The 18,664-nt window shown below is 37.3% G+C and overlaps 1 protein-coding gene across 1 annotated transcript; it reads right to left on the reverse strand.

Moving 5' to 3' along the window:
- Nucleotides 1–3,692: 3,692 nt before the first annotated feature.
- Nucleotides 3,693–18,181, reverse strand: GHR (growth hormone receptor). The gene is given in 8 exon segments (XM_063321436.1): nucleotides 3,693–6,512; nucleotides 6,771–6,840; nucleotides 9,508–9,598; nucleotides 11,751–11,922; nucleotides 15,564–15,742; nucleotides 16,769–16,793; nucleotides 16,795–16,930; nucleotides 18,094–18,181. Coding segments are annotated over 8 exon segments (1,689 nt in total). The 5' UTR covers nucleotides 18,156–18,181; the 3' UTR covers nucleotides 3,693–5,558.
- Nucleotides 18,182–18,664: the final 483 nt, after the last annotated feature.

The following is an 18,664-nucleotide window of genomic DNA, read 5'->3' on the forward strand; positions in this document are numbered from 1 at the left end:
TTCAGCATGATCTCAAATGCAGACCAAGGACAATAGTGGAAGCATCATTATAACATCTGTGTTGGGAAGCTACAGAAAGCTGTCAGCTCTTCAACTTTGCTTTTGCTCCCACTAAGATTCCTGCAGACTTTTGCTCCTTCCAGTTTGGAGGAGGGTAGTTCAGTTATGTTCTCAGACATTTTGCAACATGATATGGAATGATCCTCTGCTTTTTTAGACTAATTTCAGGAAGCTAATGTATCATTAGTCAGCTAAATTTCATATATTAGGATAAACAAGTTCATATTATGCAAAAAAAATACCAAAGCCTGTGGCAAAAAAAATGAAACCTGCCAAACTTTTGTGTCAATTTACTAGATGCATCGATTTTAATAGCTGCATCTGCTTTCATTACAACTACTGACTACAGTTCTTGTCATCTACACCACTCCTACAGCTCCACCTACAGCTAATTACCCTGAACCTTGCTGACTCCTGGCAGCTGCTCCAGCTCGCCTGGTTCTCTGCCACCACTGTTAATTGTTTCTCTTCTCTTCCATCTATTTCTGAATGTTGCCTACGTTCTCTGATAGCCCAGAGTAGAGAAGGTGAGGAACTTGCTCAATACAGCTATGCCAGAGTGTTTAAATAATATATAAAACTCATGGAAATGGATTTGGGCTACATCCTGTTTCTTTGTGGCCTGAGGGCATGGTGTCTATAGCGGTTAAAGCACTGCCTGTGTGTGCAATTAAGAATGATCAGTCAGAAAGAAGAATTTGAACTGTAAAATTACGTTTAAACAAAGGGAGCTCCAAGAGAGAAGTACATCCACTGGTATCTCCTCAAAGTCAATTGGCTATAAAAGCTGATTAAATTCTTACCGTGGTCTTGGTGAACTAGGATATTCTGAATTAGAACTGAAAAATGTGTAATGAAAATGTTATATTCTGTAGTGTTTACCTCTTTGCCCATCCCCGAAGTTTGTATTGCTTCTTTAATAAAAATAACAACATGCTCTAAACTTTTTCCTCCCTTTCCCTCTCAAATCAGGCAATTTGAGTCAGGCACTCCATTTTATAGGGTGTCTGGTAATGAGCCCCTGAAATAGCACATCTCAGTGCAGGAAAACAAGGTTGCCTGTGGCTACATGTCATAGGGTTTTAAGTTTTTCTTTGAACCAGAGCCTTATTTCCCATTCTTACAACTGTGCTGTTGCATACATAGTTGTATATATTAAGCTGGGAATAACAGTAGCGTGTTCCCAACATGGATTGCCATCATTAACTTGAAGCATTTCTAAAAGCACGTTTTTTCTTTTGGAATCTCCACCCCATCCCACTGGAGGGGGAGGAGTGAGCAAGCGGTTGCGTGGTTCTTTGTTGCTGGCTGGGGCTAAGCCATAACAGCATGGCAAGTCTATAGAGCACTATTCTTTAATATTCCTACTATTTTGAAATACAAAACATACCTTCCATAATGTTAATTTTCATTCAGAAAGAGTGAACGCTTTCGTAATCTGCTAATCCCACCTCCTGTATCGTAAACCAGGAAAAATATTTCAATTTGAGTAGTAAAGAATATAAGTGTAAATCATTATGTTTGACGAAATTATTTCTTATCTTTATGGAAGCTGGTATAGATGGTGCTGTTTCAGTCTCTTGTAGCAGGAACTTGAAGCCTTGGAAATGCACATTGTCTTTGATGGAGAAAAGTGGCTCAAACCCAAACTCTTCCAAACCAAGATGACACCAAAAGTCAGCCAGCAGAACAACTTGAGTCCTCCTTGCTTTTGAGAACCAACATGGTTTCTGAATACAGATATGCATATATTGCCTCTGCCAGGCAATATCTGTGTAAAATATCATTCCAAGAACGGGAACAAGTGCAGCCAGCTTACATGCCAAAAGCTTCAACGTAGTGAAAATTACTGGTTTTACCAGCAAAATACTCCATGCTTACAGTGTCCCTCTGTGATGTCTATTTCTTTCCACCTTGTACATTTTAGTCATTGATTAAACTTGAAAAGTAAAATTTTAGTAGGCATTCCTAAAGGAATGAATTCTCTCACTTTGACACTGACTCACGTGTCTGGCATTGGGACAATATGTAGCGTTATTTCTCAATATGAATAAGAGAGAAGATAACAAATCACTCGTCCAGAGGCTCTTTCTGTAAAGCACAGATCTATTATCCCACACTTCAAAGAAAAGGTGAAAGTAAATAAACAGGTTGCTTTGCAACCATGTAATATAAGCTTTTCTGTATCTGGCAAGTGCATTAGATCCTGAAATAATAGGTTGCTGTGTTCTGTAGGAAAAGAGCAGATTGCCAATATAAAACGAAAATTTCAGAGACAACTGCAAGTCTGACACCTGTATTTCTCTTCTAACCACTCACATGTGAACTGTACATAAATGGCAGTCATTTGGCATATGGTTACTTGAGCTGCACTGCTGCTGGAGATAGGAAGGAGCTCAAGCTGGCTTTTCAAAGTGCTCATCTGGCACTTTGCTCAACCAGTTTTTAACTCATTAATCGAAGGTAACTTCTGATACTTTGCTTTCATGATTTGCTTGGGTTTTAGAAAGTTGGATCTGCCCATGGAAGGGCACTGGCAAAGCACAGTGGAACTGGCACAGGTGAGGGCAGTGGGAGATGGAGTTCCTCACGTGCCAGTGGTGAACCACTGTCTTCACTGCCATTTCTTAAAGTCCATCTGTGAATCCTCCAACTCCCTCTGAAGCTGAGGTATTTTTAGAGCCTTATAAAAGGCATAAGCCTTCTGAAGCTTAGTTCTTCAAGCAGGAGGTACCAGCAAGGATATTTACTCATCATGATAGTTAATTTGCATTGAGTTCTACAGACGAAGTGGTTGCTACAGAGAGTGTAAACCATAAGAGAACACCAATGCCACTCTCTGGCTTTCCTTGTCCAATGGTTCAGCTAAGGTGAAATTCGCATCAAGATCAAGACGCCTTAATTAGCAAATATATTAAGCTTTTAGATAAGACAGAATCTACACAAGACCTGTGCTGCTCTGGACCAGCACCTGGAAGCCTGATTACATACCTTAAATGGCACTGGATGACTATGTAGAGGAACTGAATCTCACCCTGATTCCCTTGGGAGGAAAGGGCTTACCCTTGTCTAGTCAGATTCCTCCAACAGCTCCCTCCCTACCTCTAGAGAGAGAAGAGAAGCAGTTTTATATTACCACATTACACACTGGGAGATGTTCAAGATATGTCATTTTCCACAGAGACAGAAATTGGACATTTCAGAGTTCATATACTGAACATATATTAGGCTTTAAGTGTCACTACAAGTAACTATTGAGGTTTGCCAGAATATCTGATTTGTGGATTCAACTGTAGGTGTAAACCTTGAACTAGTGCAGCTTATTTATTTGCAACCACAGGCTGTTCCAGCCAAAGGTAAACAGGTCTGCTAAATTAGCAACACAACAAATGTCTTGGCCAGTTCTAGGTACAGCATGTCCTATCTCCATCTATAAATTTAGGTCCATGCTTCTATTTTTAACTACATACATATCAATCAGTGAAAACACTGATCCCATTAGGCACTGCTTCTATTCTAAAGAAAGCTGCATTCTACTTTATTCAATGAGAAATACTTGATTTCTCCTAATACAATCTCTGTTTTCCATAAAAAAATTAATTATCTGCAATAAAACACATTGTGTCAGGACAGACCAAAGACAATACATTTATTGAACTTTGAGAAAAACAAACAAAACACTGACATAAGGAAAGTTAAACAGAAACTGAAAGACACATCTTCTGACCAGCGTATAATGGCTTGTGTGACCAGTAAAGTACCAAAATGACATTCTGAGTTTGATTGAGGTATTTAACTATTTTTGGCAATAGAAACAGAGTAAGAAACTTCTTCCAAACACACACATAGGCATTGCTTGCATTAGTGTCTATCATCTATGAAATTTTATATGAAACTAAATAATGTAGCTGTTAGAAAAATATAGCAGCAAATTAGCAGAATATCTAATGCACATTTACCATAAAGTACGTGCTAAACTTAAAAATCCCACCCAATAGTTGGGCCCAGTCCTGTAGCCCTTGGTCACAAGGAGAGCATCAGTGAGTTCAGTGGGAGACAGCATGAGCAAGACCTGCATTTGACCTGCATTCGCTGTACTTCGTACAGCTCAGTTCAGGTCAGAGAAAAGAAATAAACATCCCCATTTGCTTTCTAAGAAGAACCCTACTAAGATGAAAACATGGCCTAGGAAGGTAACTTCTGAAGCAATAATAGTTCATTGCAGAGCTCCGTCATGTTCTTAATATACATAAGAACAAAGAGAGTTTTCCCACTGAGTTTCAGTTTTCTCTCCATCCCTTCTGAAAGTCTGCCTAACGCGGTCAGAGGAGATGCTGTTAGGCTGCAAAAACAAAAAACACTTTTGAACAATACCATATTCAATTCCCGTGTTCTGCTGAAGTCTTTTAATTCTGTCATATCTTTAAAAATGAACTGCTGGCTAACTCCTGAAGTCCTTATTTTGCTTTTTTAATCAAGGCTTTCTGTGGCGCAAACTAGTAAATGTAGTGATACCTTTGGCTGTAGGAGGGCTTCAGAAGTTGGTCAAATGTAAAGAGACTATGCTGCTAAGTCACCAGAGCTTATTCATGTGTTCTCAAAAATTTTCAGTGAAAGTATAGTTGCACACTGTTTAACACTGTGGTCAACAAAATTTTGCTTATAAAAAAGTGTATTATTAGCATTAACCACAATCTGATGAAGAATAGAATAATTTGCCCAAATGTTTTGTATATTTTAAAGTTTTCTACAAAACTTTAAATTGAATGTATATTTTTATATTAGGTACCATAAGAAAGTAATAGAATCAGTTACTTTAAGTTCCTATAATATTGCAAAATTTTTCTACAGGTTTCTTTGGAGGTATAAAATGGCTCTGTAAAAATCTATTTTTTCTTTTTTGCTGCGAACAAAACTTTTATAAAACAGAAAACTCCTTTTTAAGATTGCAGCAAATGTATTCCTTAGATGGGTCATCATAATTGAACTACAGTGTGTAGTGTAATAGAAAAAGTTTATGTTTGTATGACTAAAATATTAAAATATATTTTATTAATTCATATAAATCAAAATAGATGTGTTTTTATTCAAGCTACTTTTGGTTTTTTCACCTATATGTTCAGTTCCAAATTATTGATATAAAGATCTCTGCCAACAGCATGGTTTTTACTAAATTCTTAGACTTTAAACCACCTGATTTTTAGCTTTATCAAAATGCATGATTTACTGTACATTAAACAGTAATTTCAATGTTTCATATCACAAAAATCAACACCCACAAGAACAAGACAGTCACTGCTAGTAAAAGTCTCAAGACAAATTCATAGATAATATTTACAGAACACAATAGGAATATTTTGATGAATATTTCATGTTGCAACATGTCAGATAAAATTATAAGAACCACAAGAAACTTTTAGACTTCATTTTGCTTTCAGCATACAAGCCCAAGCTGACTCTCTGCTGTGAAATACTGCACACACCTAGTCAAAGAAGAGCTACGGCATGATTTTGTTCAGCTGGTCTGTGCTCACATAGCCACAAGACATGTTGAATTCCTTTTCTGGCATGGGCAGCGCCGTTGCATTGAGCACCAGGCCTTGTGGAGAGTGAACGATGTGAATAGACGTATAGTCTGGAACAGGCATCTCTGAGCTTGGGGTTTCTGCTGTTGAAGCTCCAAGGTTGACACCGGTAGTGGTAAGGCTCTCTGTGGTGAAGTAAGCGTCCTCGTTACAGCTTTGCTCCTGGACACGTGGCTCATCCTCTTCGTGGGAAGTCACAGCAATACATTTTTTCACATCTGTCTCACAGAAGTAGGCGTTGTCCATGGTGAAGTTTTGTTCCGTGCAGCCTTCACACTGTGCTCTCCCCACCTTGGATTTCTGCCCTGGTGAAAGTACAACACTGCCTGCCGGAGTAATATCACTCACTTGTGCATAAAAGTCAGTATTTGTCAACGAATTCTGGTTACTTAGCTGGGTATGGACCGATGGACTAGCTGAGTCTGCAAAAGGTGGCCACAGCTGTCTATTTTCGGACTGAGTACTCCTGTGTGGCTGTTGGACGTCTGTGTCAGCAAGGCTTGGAAGTGACTCATCTTTATCTTTTCTATCAAGGCACAAGAGATCCTCTTCTTTTTCAGTTACCTTTCTGAACTGATCAATATCAGAGATGGCATCACACGTGTCACTTGCACTGAAGTCTGTCTCTGGAATATCTGGTTCACAACAACTGGCCCGTCCAGAATCATCATCCTTTGCTCCCAAGCAACTGTGTGATTTCAGATGATCTTCACTGAGGAGCCTGTCGGTATCTGAGACTCTGTTCTTTTCATCAGGGTCTTCTATGTCCAACTCAATAAACTCAACCCACAAGTCATCATTGTATAGCTGTGTCTTGTAGTTGTCATGGCTGGCTAAGATGGAGTTCACTTCATCTAGCTTTCCTTTCTATAAAGCAAGAAAAAATGAATGTTATAAAGGAAATAATAAAACTGCTTGTGTTTTTTATGATGTTAACTTAAGGAAAGGTAACTGTAGCTGATGTAATAATTGAAGGGTTTTTAAAATTATTTTATGAAAACTAATTCTGTGGCAATTCCCCTCATGTCATAATTTTTTCCTACAAAATTCTTCTGCCTGCAACAGCAATTGTCACCTGCTACTACTACGGTGACTCCCACTGCAGATTTTAGAACACAACATTACCTTCAAGAGATCTGGGTCAATCCCTTTAATCTTTGGAACTGGCACAGGAGGAAAAATCAGCATTTTTAACCTGGAAAAAAAGAAGAGATGGCTTTTAATTGACAGTGGTCCATTTTGAGGAAGTTAGAAAGAAGAGAGCCTTACATTGCATTTATACTTCATTACTTCAAAATGGAAATGTTTGAAGATTCAATTTCAAATAGTCCTAAGGAAAAAAAAAGTTTTCTGCAGCCTTCCTTGTTGAAATCCCATTTATGTTATGTTATTTATTGATAATTTAATGCTCTACAGAAAGAGAGTAAATTCCTAGAGCTCTGTCAATAGCTTCCCTTTATACATAATTTTCAAAGGAACCTGATACAAGCCTCTGTGTGCAGAGTGACTTTTCAAAATATTTTTTTTTCAGGGACATACTAGTCTTGCATAAACCCAAAAAATTTAAATAAGGGAATAGAAAAAGGAAGTTGGTGCAAAGAGCGAATTACTTTAGAAGTAATAAATAAAACAGAAACAAAACTGCAAAAATTCAGGCTAGTATTTTGCCATCTCTATGACACTTCTGTTTTCTGAATTATTAACGTGACAAGTAATATATAATAAAGACAAGGTTCTACCCTTGTAGAGGAAGGAACTTGCTTATGGTACCTATAGTGGAAATACATATTAGTCTAATCCTTCATAATGTGATTTTCTAATTCTTTGAGGGGACAAAAAAGAAAAAAAAGGAGGATGATTTCCCATTAATCCAACAATAGCAGTTCATGCCTATCTCCTTCATTTTACCTCCCTGCTTCTTTTGCAAAAGACAAACTGTTGTTCCCAAAAGGAAAATTCAGTATTCTCTTTATACCGGGTTACTTTCCTATTTTAGAAAGTAAGCTGTGGGAATGGTAGATCTAGATCCAAATCCAAATATTAGTTTTGCTGCATTGTTAGTGACCTTGGTGAGGTCCAGAGAGGAACAGAGGAGTCTTAAGGAGTGCTAGAGAGAAATTTAGGCACCTTCTGCTTAACTATGGAAGGCCTAAATTCCCCATCTGTTTTTGTTTTTGGCAGAGCCTCAAAGTTGTGCCCAGCAAGCCTCAATGAGCGCCAGAGATCCAGTAATTTTCCACCTAATCCCTGGTGGGGATGTGGTAGCTTTGCACTGTCTGGGCTCTCAAGGGTACCAGTTTAAGACTTGCACTTACAGTTGAATCCACAAATCAGGGATTCTGACAGGACTGGGCACTGCTTCTAACAAAGCACAGGATTTTGCCACTTGCTGGCTGTAGAAATCATTCAGGAGGGAGAACTACGCTCTGCTCCTTTCTTAGCTTTGCATAATTCAAGCCTGCATCTCTCAACTCTAAAATATGGCCGAACCCTATGGCATCTGTCCTAGGGAGCCTAGTTCAGACCTTGTGAGATCATAATTGAGGAAAATATGAATGGGTATCTTTTCAGATGCAGGAGGAAGCTGAGCCTGGATATTCTGCATTATGGGAAATACACGCAGCCTCCTCCTCTGCAGAAGATATTGCCAGTCATACCGCCACATGCACCAGTCTGAAGGAAAGGGTGCAGGCCCACAGGTCCAGAAAAAAATTTCCAGATGAAAGGTCCTCGGTGGAGAAAAGCCTCCTACAGCAGTTCTGATTAGCATGGAAGGTATTAATGAGCTGTGATCCGAGACATGCTTCAGCCCTCACGATCTTCAGTGACCAAGCCACTCCTTGCTCACCGTGCTGATCTTAGAGAGCTCCTGGTCCCACGAGTGAGTTGTTCTCGCCCCATTCTGACACATGTAGCTTTCGTCAGGCATTGTATCAGGAGCCTCGCTCTTAACTCTGGGACTGGGATGCTACTGCAGGGAGTGGCTTCCTGAAATTAAGCTCTGCCAAAGCATAGTGCTGCTTGCCCAAATTATTTTTTCAGAGCTGCTCCAACTGCACCATATTGTTTTCATTTCAATGACTCGTCCTTACGCTGGTATGTGCAAAACACCTCAGTGTTCATTTTTGAAGTTGTATACACAAGACCACTGACAACACGCATGTGTGCACTGGAGCTGGACCGTGGTGTTGCTCCATAGTCTAGGACAGTACTGGTGTGACATCCAAGCTCAATTATTCTGCCAAAACCTATCCCTGAACACACATATTAGGGGATGAATTCACTTTGAGACCATTTTGTCATTTTTACATATGTGTCATTGTTTCATTTTTATAAATGACACAAATTTATAATTTTTATAAATGACACAATCCTGTGCTTTGTTTTATTTTATTCCTGTTATTTATAGGAGCTGCAGTCTATCCACAGAGACCAAATACTGCCCTATGACTCAAGACCTTTCCCTTGGCTTGATGAAGAAATAGTCAGAGATTAGTGAAATAGCCTAAGAACAAAAACAAATACACAGACATATGCTTGTGTGAAACTTCTGAACAGCACGTGGGTAAAAATAGTATTTCAAAATTTGAATGTACTAAAAAACAATCCTCTTCAAAGCCTAAGTAAATTAACTTTGTAGGTAGAATAAAATGTTCTGCAATCCAAAGGGAAGAGTAGCTGTCAACATCATCAGATTCCCACTGCTGAAGGCCCAGTACATACAGATGCCAGCGTCCATATAGCTTATGAGAATGGACAACAATCCTCAAAATAGTTTCTAGTCCCCCAGATTTGAAACAATTGAAGCACCCTATTTTTTAAGATACAAGTACATTAAATCTGACAAATAAAACCTCTCTACCTTGGCTGTTTAGACAGCAGGATTAAGATCACTGTTACGGCCAGCCCACATGCTCCGAAGATAACAACTAAGAACCATGGAAACTCAATTTCTGAAACAACAGAACAAAAACATGTTAGCAGGAATCTGTATCTCTGTTGCAACTTTAATTTCAACCTTCTCTTCCAACGCTTGAGGATTCCAAAGTAGTAAAAAACTGATAAGAGAATTTTTGGTTACTTAAATGGGAAAGTTCTCTGTCAAGCAGAAATAAAAATACCCTTTTGGTCTCAATAGTTTCCATACTACGTTTGTGAGTCAACTGACACTCCTTGCAAAAACAGACTGAGTTTTTAAGTATGAACAAGTTCTTAGTACGGACAATATATGTGGAAAACCAGCTATGGAGAACATTCTGCCTGCTTGGAACATGCTATCAGTAGTCCTGACAGCATATACTGCCGCAGACCGTGTTACTGCTTGTTCGCCCAAGCTGAAGAGAACATTATTAACAGCATACTAAATCATAGGCAAACTATTCTTCTGTCACAGAAACTAAAAGACAGTGGTGTCAAAAAGCACACTACTCCTCTTTCTAAAGGATGAACATTAATTATATTGTGAAACATCAACTGAAAAAAAAACACCTCACTTTTATTTACCTTGCAGGTGGCTACAAAGAATTTACGTCATTGAGAAATGCAGTTTGGTAGGAATGAAGAACAATGCTGATAAATGAAATGTTTTATCTTTTAAATACTGGCGGTTACATTATACTTAAGCTGAAACTGTAGAATACAAAGTATAGGGAAATTTATTTTGGCTGCAGTCTTAGATTTTTCTCATTTGTTCCCGATTTTAAGGTTTCCACACAAACTTCACTCATGACTTATTTTTTGGGCCAAGGAATACTGGTCAGAAAGCTTTAGAATTCTATACATGAACATAAACATATGTCCTTTTGGAGGAAAAAATAAAATAAAATTCAGATACCAAATAAAATAAAATTCAGGTACCAGTTTTAGCCCTGTGCTTCTAGCTTAGATTTTGACTGGGCATGTTTTCAGGCATGAATAAAGTCCTATCTGGATATGTCTGTATTATACAGATCCCTATTTAATGGAGAACCAGTAACTCCTTGCCACATCAGTGATTCCTGTGAATGTCCAGCTGCTTCAAAAAGTTAGAATCTTGCATTTGAATTCAACTACTTTAAATTTTTAATACACAGAAAATTTGAATTTTAATTCTGTGTTGCTAAATGTGATATACAAAACAAGCAAGAATAAATTCTCAGTCAAATCAGATCACTGCTGCTGTGTGAAATGTATGGATATGGATCAACTTGCAGAATCTGGATTGTAGTGACTGAAGAAAATTGTGCTTGTAGGATGGCCTTATATTGTCATAGTATTTTAGTTTTGTTTACGTGAAAACCTTGACAACTCAATGCAGCTGGCGTTAATAAAATAATGCCACATATCCAGAACATTATCTGTTTATATAAATTAGGAATGAAAACTAGTAATATGAAGAGTTAAAAAGGGGAATCTAGCAAGATTTTGAAGAATAAGAGTTATGGGTGGTTTTATTTAACACCTTCACTAACACCCTGAGAAATGAAGTGAAGCAGCTAATTAAAATAATTTTCTGAAGAGCTCATATTTTGAAGAGTTAATTTAGTAGCTCAGACCTGAGCATGCTTTAGGAAAAGGCACTGTGTCATTCTTTTAATAAAATGTGGTGCTCAATGGCTTTCTTTTTCTGTCTTTAATAGCACTTGAAAAAAAAAAGTGTAAGACAGAAGCAAGAATCAGAAAAAACACTCACTGTCCTTGATAGTATTGGGCAGATCAGAAAAGCACATCGTTCTGATAACAAACTTAGCCAGCAGTATAACACTTCAATAGAAGTGATAATTGTTCTCTTCACTACCCGAGTGCTCGTTTTAGATGATGAAGTACGAGATTTAAATGTATTTTGAGCACTATAAGATGTGCAACAACAGTTAGTATTTCTGATTCTTAAAGCTATATATATTTTTGGTCTCTGATGAGTTGTGAAACAGTCTTCCTGAGTTTACTTCTGAACTTGTATATGGAACTTGTACATTTTCAGTCTCACCAAAGGATTTTCATGTAGTAGGCTGAAATCTATTCGAGCATACAATGTCAAAGATGAGGAGAAAAAAAAACCCAACACCACCGAAAAGTCAAAAAGACAGCATGGTTATAAAACCACTTTGCTACACTTTGCTTATTTACCTTCAGCACAATGAACGAACTCAATGCCTGCTTGAGAAAAAGATACATAAAGGATTTCACTGAACTCCCCAAATTTTTCAGAGGTACGTTGTCTTGATCGGACTCGTATCTCATAATCTCTTCCCATCTTCAGAGAGTACAGTGGAACCATTGTTGAGAGCCTGGGTTCTAACTGTAAAGACAAAAGGACTGTGATTTATTTGTTTAAGGTGTACTGGCAATTTTACACTGCTTCTTGATTTTAGAAATAAATATTTGAAGGCATTTTTGCTACTTGGAACTGTAAGGACACTACAAGAAGAGTACAGAGAAAATTCACGCCATTTACTTTCAGCTTACTAGCCATTAGGCTTTGTTGTGATTTAGGGACCAAATGTGGAGAATCCAAGCTCTCTGTAAATACAGTCAGTGAAAAAAGGCAGCTGCCCTCAGTTACATGCTGTAAGTAGGTGGTGTGAACATCTCCCACTGATCTTACAAAGCTGTTAATCCATTTTACTGTTGTAACACAACATTACTGACTTCACAATGCCAAAAACCCTGTTAAAATAACATGTGAGTCTTAAAAGTAGTGCAACCTCCACTACAGAATTAATTTTAAGAAGAAAAGTGATTTAAAGGCCTTCTAACCAGATGTATTGCCTCTTACAAATGTATTTATTTGGGGAACACTGCATAGCTCCCAAAATCTTCAAGTATATATGAAATGTGATTATGGAGACTCTGTGAGAGCTGGCATCAGATTGTCAGTCTTGAGACTTCTATATTAAGTATTAACTGCAACATACTGCCACATATCAAACTATGTAGGAAGTCACATTAGAGATCTTAATATGTGAAATCACTCTCTTCTGTTACTCCTCTAAGAATATGTACTTCAGCTCCAACAGCCCAACAAAAGTATATAAAAATAAGGAAAACATGCTTAAAATCATAGAATCATAGAAAACAAATCCATATGGCAGATGTTATATTCTACTTCAGAATCAAGGATGATACTGGCAAAACTTATCATGGTCTAAGAATTAAAACACCTAGAAATCAGCAGCCATTGGGGATTTGAAGAAAGCTTCAACAATACAATCATGGTAGCTGCATAATGAAAACTTGAGACACATTCTGTTGGTAGCTAGGATCTGCAGAGTTCTCTGATCCCTGGTGGCTCCAGACCCAAGTGCTCTGAGAACCAGCCAGTCAGACAGTGGAGGAGGCAGTGATCCCTGCCAGACTGCTTTTCTCTGATAGTGGTTGAGCACAAGATCGTGGAGAACCATTGCTCCAAAGGTTTTTAACTTATGAAGACTATCCAGTTGGAAAGCGTTGGGAAGGGAATACAATATACACTAGTCCAGGTTACTTATTTTGTGCTATGAAGCCACAAAGTAATAGTACACTAAAGTTTTACAGGTTCTTTTTTGTTTGATTGGTTGGTGGTTTTTTTGGCTGGTTTGTTTGTTTTTTTCCCGAGACAATTAGTGGAGATTCTTAGGGATGCTGGACCACGCAAGATTTTGTGTAACCCAAATAATGGTGGGACTTGGAAAGAGCAGTTACGCAGGCTAAATTAAAGCCCTGAAAATTACGAGGTAAAATTACCAGAGCTGTGCACCTGAAATTCCAACTTTTTTCAGACTGTGAGCCAGATTACATTTGGCTCTGTCTCGTGAAGACCCGCTATATGAAGGTGGGGATTTTACTGGTTTTAGGAAGCTGATCAGAAAATAATTTTGATCCTCTTATCACTATATTTTATTCTTATAATATTTTGCTAACTAGTAAGTTAGTCCTCTTCCAATAATGTTATTTATTTTCAATTAGTAAATGGACTGAAAAAAATGAATGATATACATGTAAAATCAAACAGGTTCATCCCAAAACATCCAAAAAAATTACAAACAAGTCTCAGTAAGGGAGAGACTTAGTACAATTTAAGTACTATAAATCATTTTTTGTATCAGTTATATGTACAAAGCACTACGGTATATTTAAACATTCCAAGATTATTCTTTGTGTAAAAAAACTAGTAATAACAGTGTAACTAGACATTTATCTCTTATATGTCGAAAGCACTATGGTATATTTAAGCATTCAAAGATTATCCTTTGTGTAAAAAACTAGTAATAACAGTATAACTATATATTTATCTATTTACTGCTTCAACACTCATTACAGATGATATTTGTAGCAAGGAATGCAAAGAGTGAAATCGTTGCTCCAATTTGGAGTTTTGCTATTGTCTTAGGCCAGAAGAAGATTTTTTTCAGAAATTTCTGTTTTGTGCTCTGATAGTGTCTCAGGGAATTATGCCATGTTTGTGCTTTTAAGCTGAAAGGCACAATAACGTACAATATATACAGCTGCAGTACAACATAATCTATAGTACTGTTTTTCTTGAGGCAAGTATAGTATTCAGCAATTCCTTATCTGTTTTCTGAAAGAAGAAACACTGATCTTCAAACCTTTGCTCTCCTGAGAACAAGGCATGCTGGAATTATTGATGATACTGCATCAAGAACAAAGCTTTATTAGGGTATTTATACAATTGATACCTAAAGGCTTATAAAAAATAAAAAATGTGCATTTTTAAAGAAGTATCTATATTGCCACCTGCTTTTGTAAATACTCTGCAGATTTTCAAGTTCTTAAGGAGTATTGATTTACTGCCTAAACTTAACTCATTTTGTAGGCTGTACAGTAAGTATAGCTTAAACCAGTATAGACAGAAATTCAGACAAGTATTAGGAAAAAGTTATTAGACATTATAGGCCTGTTTGGCTGTAGACTTACTAATAAGGAGTAGGATAAACAAAAAATGCTAACATTGAGAAGGATAAGAGGTGAGGAGGGGTCCAAGGTCTTTCACAGATAAAGGCAAGGAAACCAGTTTGACTATGTTTCAATTGGTAAATTTGCCTTTTGTAGATTAAGACAAATTCATAACAGTATTATCTGCTTGCCTTCTGTCCGTTAACTCAGTTCGTATTAGTAAGAAAGCAAAGGAAGGGTTCTGCCTTGAAATGAGGTTCATATTGCATTGAACCGGTACTCAGGAAGAGTTCTCCGTATGCAAATACACCACGACACACTGGCACTTAGCCTGTGCATTCAGGTAAAGTGGGTACAATTTCTTCCCCATAACAGGAAATGTAACTGCATGGGAAGTTAACCGATTTTCAAAAAGAAAACGTAAAAGATTTGGGGTATATATATTTTTTATTTCCATGGACTGTCCATATAGTCACAAATTTCCCATTGCTGTCTGTCTGGTGTGAAATCTGTATGTCTTATCTATGTTGCATTATTTTTATTCGCTTATTGTATCAAATTTTAAATTATAAATTGAAGCTTTTCATTCCTTTTTTAATCTATTGAAATGATAATTATAAATATTAGAACTTTACAGGTACCCTGAAGAATCTGTCTGACATGGTGGTATTTTCCAAGAAGAATATTCCTGTTCCAACTACTAAAAATACCACGCACTGTTTCAAATAGCTGAGGTTTAGGAAAAAAAAGAGAAACATTTTATTCTTGAAAAAAATTGTATATATCTTACTATTGCTATACTTCCCAATCTAACACAGGGATTCCAGGGTTTGTCATTATTATCTTGTGTGCCAACTATCTTGACACATAAAGTTACAAGGTTTGCTAGAAAACTTCAGAAGAATATGGGTATATTGTTTAAGACTTAAGGTATCATCTAATTAGCAATTATAAACCTGTTGCTTTTCATAGTAGTACAAAAGTGTTAGGGACAGAACAAGCCTGCACTGTACTGTGATTATTGTATAATAAATATTTGCTTCATACCTCCTTCCATTTTGTCTCATTAACTTCTTTGTACTGCAATTCATACTCCAGAGTAATCCATCCCTTCTGAACATCTGCTGTTGGTGGCGGATCCCATCTTACTTGAATATCCCCATGGATCCCAGTCTGACTAATATTTAGCAGAGTCCAGTTAAGGTGGACGGGGGGATCAGGCAGTACTGTTTAAACAGAGTATTTAGAATAAACCATCCAGTTTTCAATGTGAAATGATCATTGTTACTACACACTGTTAAATGATTTCAGGACTAAAAAAGCATATTAACCACATATTTGCTGATTAAAATCCAAACCCATGAGTCAATGACAAAGTCATTACAAGTTCGGTAACTAGAAGGCACTCTGCCATTGGCAGTAGACATGCTCTGCATAAATCTCACCTGAGTGACTAATAAAGAAGACTAAGAATGTATTACCTATTACACTACATTTCCCAATAGCAGCTTATAAAACACCGAGACATAAAAAATTCTCCACCAAAATTTAGAGTTCTCACTAGAAATAAACACAGTAAATGGAGAAACACAGAAACGTAAATTAAATATTTTGTACTGATATAGAAGTACATTGAAAAAATATTGTATCTGAAAAATTAATCTAGTTTTGTTCAGATGAATAAAAGAGAGCAGTGGGTATTCTAGTCACTTGCAGGAATAAATTAATTGCACATACATACACCACCACTCAGAACAAGCAATAATATCTGCAGTCACAGTTTGTATTGCAATAAATATAAATTCTAGCTTGGAAACGTTAAACATCCTGATTCTGTAATTAGTGTTGATTCAAGAACAAAAAACTGTTTGGTTCCAGAACTTTGCAGAATCAAGATTTTAACGCCATCTTTGCTGACACTGAACACGGCTATGTAGCATCCATTAGAAGGGGCTCAGAGTGCAGCAGAGGCAAACTCATCTGCACATATTTGAGAGACCACCGGTATTCAGAAAGAGAAATCATGTATTTGCTTTTATCCTTTCAGCTTTCTTCCAATCTGGGCAATATTTTCTGGTTGGATCACATTACGTATGTTACAAAACAAAATTCCTTCCTATATATCATATTTTTTAGAAACTAACCTTTCCGAGAGGGAAAATTTAAATACAATATGAGCAATATAAAAGCTTACAGCGTCACACCTATTGTGATATAAAAATGTAGAGGTAAAATGCATAATAGAAGCATACCTATTTCATCAACGCTGAAACATTTTTTCATCAAATACTTCGTCTTTATTGGCAAGCTTAACACAATACGGTATCCAAATAGAGGTGTAGGACGTGTTGAAATAACAGCTATTTTCTCCTGCAGTGATATAATCAGGGCATTCTTTCCAGTCTTCGTCATTCCTAGAATGACAACAAAAATGTAATATACATAAGAGAGAGATTTATAGATCTTAGAAAGTACAAATTATAGATGTTACCAGACACACTGTTGAAAAGGTATAACTTTTATAGAAGTGAGAAAAACACGTCAATATTGATCGTGATTTATCATGGAATCATAGAATGGTTTATGTTGGAAGGGACCATCTAGTTCCAACCCCCCCGCCATGGGCAGGAACACCTCCCACTAGACCAGGTTCATTTTTGTTCAAAAATTCATTAGCGTTCTTTGTAAACAAAAGAATTGCAGCAGGAAGTATCACATTCATTCCATCTCTTTAAAAAGACAAACCAGCAGAGTTATAAAGAGCAGCATGAACTGTCAGGCTGTGAAATGCTGCTACTCGTGTAGGGTCATTTTCACACAGCCAGAGTGAAACTACTCAGTAGGTTCAAAACAAAAAAAGTCTTCAGTTGAAGCAAAAGGGGAATGGCCAAATTGTTAGAAACAGTCTGCAGGAAAAGTGACAGACATTTATTCAGTATTTCTGAAGTCACTTCAGAAAAATAAATCTTGTAGTGAGCAGATTTTCTGCTGCTGTTCTTTATCTTGATACTATCTCTCAGCCCAAATATAGACCAAACAGGGATCTTTTCAAAAATTACAGTTTTGGTTTGTTAAAAATATACCATAAATACCTTTTCTTACTAGGACCCACTCAGGCTGTACAGAAGGAGGATTAAGCTAAATCAATTATGCTAAATGCAGCCTTCACTACTGGAGTGGGTGCTTAAGAAGCAAAAAGGCAGATGCTACATAAACTGAGTATGAAGCATTTCTGCCACTATGCTTAGCTGATGAGACCAAACACTTTTCTGAAGGAAAAGCTGTAACTCTGCCAGAGTCAGGACTTGACAAAGGTGTATGTGGTTACATACTATTGCTTGTGTTAAGTAGGAGACTGGGTTAGATGACAGAGTTGCCACTGACAACCGTCAGCTCAATACTGAAATAGTGGTTTTAACTTGGATCCTTTTATTTATTTCTGAGACGTCTTGGAAGAGTAAGAAAGCCCGCCTTGCCATTAGGCTCCAGTTTGCTAAGCAAATGCATCATCATCAGTAGAAAAGTCTGTGGATCAAAAAGGTTGCAACCCAGTACATCAGACGGAACAGAAACTCACATCCTCCTACTCCTGTGAACAAAAGGCCTGTTTTCCTTAATAGCCATTACTGCTAAGGTCATGTCCTCCTTCAGGCTAACGATTGTACCAACCTGAAAATTACAAAAGCTTAAGTGGAATGTGAATCAGAAGGAACAGGGCTCAATGAAACCTAATCCCCAGTCTCAGAGCAGCCTTTTCCTGGACCTGCACATTCAGACTTTAATCTAGCAACTGATCAACGAGAGCTTTATAGAACTTCAATAAAAATTTGAGGGGGGCTTGTATCCAAACTCCACATCTGTGCTCAGTTATAAGAAATCTCACAGTTGCAAGTTAGGCTGATAAGGAATAAACTGAAGTTCCCTATTAAAAACTCCCATCCCAAGCCATACAGTGTTCAGTTTTGGATTCTACAACCTGGACATAAATTTAATGTGTTCTTAATTACCTGCCAAGTAATGCTTGTCGCTTAATGCTTACCGCTTAAGAATTAACAAAAAAATTTGACATTAGAAACATGCACTTAAACCACAGTTTTTATGCCCTTAAAAACAGTATGGCTTATATCATAGCAAAAAATTAACAGCAA

This window comes from Chroicocephalus ridibundus, chromosome Z, assembly GCF_963924245.1.
Source record: "Chroicocephalus ridibundus chromosome Z, bChrRid1.1, whole genome shotgun sequence".
Lineage (NCBI taxonomy): Eukaryota > Metazoa > Chordata > Aves > Charadriiformes > Laridae > Chroicocephalus > Chroicocephalus ridibundus.